The sequence below is a fragment of the Heteronotia binoei genome, chromosome 20, assembly GCF_032191835.1.
Source record: "Heteronotia binoei isolate CCM8104 ecotype False Entrance Well chromosome 20, APGP_CSIRO_Hbin_v1, whole genome shotgun sequence".
NCBI classification, from domain to species: Eukaryota; Metazoa; Chordata; class Lepidosauria; order Squamata; family Gekkonidae; genus Heteronotia; species Heteronotia binoei.
In genome coordinates this window covers 37,584,505-37,588,875 of record NC_083242.1, presented here as the reverse complement: position 1 = coordinate 37,588,875, position 4,371 = coordinate 37,584,505, and the positions used below count along the sequence as shown (strand labels likewise).

The window sequence follows — 4,371 nt, the reverse complement described above, 5'->3', positions numbered from 1 at the left end:
CAGTGCACGGACTCTTATCTGGCAGAACTGGTTTGATTCCCCACTCCTCCACTTGCACCTGCTGGCATGGCCTTGGGTCAGCCAGAGCTCTCGTAGGAGTTGTCCTTGAAAGGTCAGCTTCTGTGAGAGCCCTCTCAGCCCCACCCACCTCACAGGGTGTCTGTTGTGGGGAAGGAAGGGAAAGGAGATTGTGAGCCGCTCTGAGACTCTGTCCTTGAAAGGGCAGCTTCTGTGACAGCCCTCTCAGCCCCACCCACCTCACAGGGTGTCTGTTGTGGGGGAGGAAGGGAAAGGAGATTGTGAGCCGCTCTGAGACTCTTCGGAGTGGAGGGCGGGATATAAATCCAATATCTTCATCTACCTCACAGGGTGTCTGTTGTGGGGGAGGAAGGGAAAGGAGATTGTGAGCCGCTCTGAGACTCTTCGGAGTGGAGTGCGGGATATAAATCCAATATCTTCTTCTTCATCTAAAAGCTACCCAAAGTCTTGTTGGTCTTGAAGGTGCTTCTGGGATCTTGCTCTTTGCTGCCTTTGTTTTCTCTTTCTAAGCGACAGAGGAATCCGGCCCAGTCTGTCTGCCTCCTCCAAACCTTCCATTGTTTTATCAGCGTCTCGAGGCTCTGTTTGTGCAGTGATTTTGTGTTTTCGGCTCCTTTCATGTGGCTCTAACCACCTCCCCTGTCTTGGCTTTCAGGAGCTCTCCGAGCCAGCTGCCTTTCCGTGGAACCCGACGCGATGGACGACCGCCCAGGCTGGTCTACGATATAGAATGGTAGCACACAGCAGTGTGACGCCCGAGAATGCCAGAGCATCAGAGCTGCGGCGGCATCTGGAGCCACCTGCACGGGACCCTTCCTGGCCCCGAATCCCCCGCAGCCTGGCCAGCCCCGACACCCACTTCCACGCCTTCCGCTCCCAGGCGGACTTCGGCATCATCGTCCGGGCCAGCGCCATGCTGGAGGCGTGTGGCTTCTACTGGGGGCCGTTGTCCGTCAGCACCGCCCACGAAAAGCTCCGGAGAGAGCCGGTGGGCACTTTCCTCCTTCGAGACAGCCGGCAGAAGAACTGCTTCTTCACCATCAGTGTTAAGATGGCCTCCGGGCCCACCAGCATCCGCGTCATCTTCCAGGCGGGCCGCTTTAGCCTGGACGGCAGCAAAGATGATTTTGACTGTCTCTTCAAGCTGCTGGAACATTACGTGACCTCGACCCGCAAAGTCCTGGTCACCCCCTTGCGCAAAGTCCGCATGCGCTCCTTGCAGGAACTGTGCCGCAAAAGCATCATGACCGCACTCGGCACTGAGAATCTAAGCCGGGTCCCCCTCAACCCGGTTTTAAAAGATTACTTGGCCTCTTTTCCATTTAAGTTATGAAAAGTCTGCATTAAACCTCCATGAATGAGTGATAGGGGTCAGCGGAACTTTCAGCCTCCAGAGCTTGGGGGTTCTCCCCTAAGATTGGCTGCGATCTTGAAGGCCACATGGGAGAAATCCACTTGTTGTGCACTGGAAACGTGGTCTGAGAGGTTATGGGAAATGCTGAGTGCTTGGAGGAGTCATCCATGTAATCCTTGCAGCTCGTGCTTGAGAAATGCACAAAGGAATCCAATGTCTGGATTTCCAGGAACTTAGGAGGAGCGAACCCGTCTGTTTTTGTAGCAGTTCCGCTGGACTGAATGATGGAGATGGAGAACACTTGACTTTCGATGTTTACACAAAATGGGGAGGGGGGGGAACTCTTTGCACAATTTGGGGCTCTGTGTTTCCAGGGCAGGGGGGTGGTAATTTTCTGCTGTGCAGAATATTTTATAATTTTTTAAAGATATATATATATATATATAAATATTTTTAAAGGGTGATAATAAAACTTTATTGTGAACTTTTTTTTTAGAAAAAACAACTTTTCTCTGGTTTTTAACTGTGTGGGATTCAGAACGCACAACTGTGTGTGATATTTCTTAGTGTGGGGCAGGGGGCAGGAGGAATGGGTTGGACACCCCCCCTTCCCTCATTACCTTATCCATTTCTTAGTTTCGCCTTCTGTAACCAGCATTTGGCCTCAGAGAGCTGGAAGGGAAATGTGAAATCACATTTTTGTTAAAGAAAAAGGACTCAACGGCTACTCGCAGACGGGCAGTTTGAGGTGATCCAGAGACACCTCAGAAACCAACTGGAAAAACCTGTCCAAATTTATTTTATTTATTTTTATTTTAGTATTTTTCTATTCCTCCCATTCCCCGTAGGGCTCTGGGCGGAGCACAACATATAATAAAACAATAAAATACAATAAAAGCATTTTTATGAACAGACAACTCAACAGCACTCAGAAAAATTTCCAAATCCTCACAATATTGCCCAGTCTAGCCGTCTCACATCATGACAGGATGTTATCCCACAGAAATGGCAGCTATTACTCCATTTTATAGCACAGTGCCCACGGGGGAGGCCAACCAAATCAAGAATAGACGCCCGCAGCCTCAGCTAAAAGCCTGGTGGAACAGCTCCGTTTTACAGGCCCTATGGAAAGCTGATAAGCCAGGTAAGGCCCAGATCTCTGTAGGGAGCTGGGTCTGTAGGTCGGGGCCAGAACTGAAAAAGCCCCGGTCCCAGTTGAGGCAAGGCGGGCGTCTCTTGAGCTGGGGATGGCCAACAGATGTTGGGAGGCCGAACATAACGACCTCCCGGGCATATACGGGAGGAGACGGTCCCACAGGTATGTTGTTCCCAGGCCGCGTAAGGTTTTAAACGTTAAAACTAAAACCTTGATGCAGACAAATGAGCACATCTGTCACCTGCCCCCATCCTATACTCACCCCGTCCTCCGGCACCCTCACAGTGGCTCAAAAAGCTACCACTTTCAAAGCTGTAGTAAATTTCTGAGCCGCACGCCAGTCATCTCACTAGCATCTGGATGTGGAAGTGTGCAAGCAAGGCGCCTTGTTAATGTAGACCTGCCAAGCTGCTTCCGGCCTTTTTTGTTTAAAAAAGTGCACAGGTGCAAGGGCACAGTGCACAGGTGAATGGGCGCACATGCGCATAACCAATAAATGAACAGAAAAAAACCTCAAAGCTTCAGGGATGGTGTGTAACAGCTGTCTGATCGCGCCAAGTCGCCATCCGGACAGGATGGGAATGGGTTGCGGGGAAGCGTGTGGACAGTTTAGGACAGGGGTGGCCAACAGTAGCTCTCCATATGTTGTTTTTGCCTACAACTTCCATCAGCCCCAGCCAGCATGGCCAATGGCTGGGGCTGATGGGAGTTGTAGGGGAAAAAAACATCTGGAGAGCTACCGTTGGCCACCCCTGGTTAGGACACTTCTTTCTGAGCTGACCCAATTTGGGATGTCTCCCATGCACCCCAAACTGCCAATCTGTAAGCAGCCAACTTGTAATTCCCACAAAACCCCACAATCTATCGCGTCCCTCCCTCACCCTAGGAAAGTGTTAAGGAGCTGGGCATGTTTAGCCTGGAGAGGAGGCGGCTGAGAGGTGATAGGATCACTATCTTCAGGTATTTGAAGGGCTGTCCTATAGAGGATGGTGTGGAATTGTTTTCTGTGGCCCAAGAAGGTCAGACCAGAATCAATGGGTTGAAATTAAATCAAAAGAGTTTCTGGCTCAACTTTAGGAAGAACTTCCTGACGGTTAGAGCAATTCCTCAGTGGAACAGGCTTTCTCGGGAGGTGGTGGGCTCTCCTTCCTTGGGTTTTTTTAGACAGAGGCTAGATGGCCGTTTGACAGCAATGAAGATCCTGTGAATTTAGGGGGAGGTGTTTGTGAGTTTCCTGCATTGTGCAGGGGATTGGACTAGATGACCCTGGAGGCCCCTTCTGACTCTATGATTCTATGATTTGCTGCCCTTTCCCTAGTTATTCCAGGCATGCAGTTTGCCTCTTTCGCTTTTGCTGTCGAGATTTTCATGGAGCTGTCCACTATAACCCCAAGATCTCATTCACTCTGTCTGTGCCAGTTCAGAGCCCTTGACTGTGATCTGCTGCCATTGGGGATTGTCCCAGGCACTGTTCTTTTTAAGCTGAGTTAGTGTGAGCTAGCTTAGTTTTTTAGTCTCTGTCTCACACATTTTTGTCTTAGCTCAGGAAAGACAGCCCTAGAGCAAACTGATTTATGCAGCAGCCAAATCACAGTAGCTCACACATAGTAGAATTTCTGCTCACAAGACTCCGCGATTTAGAGGGTGTATTTAGAGGGTTCCATGGGCCTTCTGCTTGTAGAACAAGTATTATGCCACAGAACTAATTTTCCCCCCTAAGGCCAGGGGCAGACCGGGGTGCTTTTGTACAGTTCAACGTGCCGGTTCAACCCTCCTTAAGACATTGGCCACAATCTCTTGGGGAGCGACGGTGGCTCAGTGG

General features: G+C 50.3%; 1 protein-coding gene across 1 annotated transcript; it reads left to right on the top strand.

Moving 5' to 3' along the window:
* The first annotated feature begins 673 nt into the window (after positions 1–673).
* SOCS1 (suppressor of cytokine signaling 1) lies at positions 674–1,445 on the top strand. Its single transcript, XM_060260617.1, has one exon. It carries the CDS (start codon positions 770–772, stop codon positions 1,370–1,372), a length of 603 nt encoding a protein of 200 aa, XP_060116600.1. The 5' UTR covers positions 674–769; the 3' UTR covers positions 1,373–1,445.
* Positions 1,446–4,371: the final 2,926 nt, after the last annotated feature.

Bases quoted from the DNA above. Each gene is read 5' to 3' on its own strand.
- SOCS1 (XM_060260617.1), top strand. From the start codon at position 770: ATGGTAGCACACAGCAGTGTGACGCCCGAGAATGCCAGAGCATCAGAG.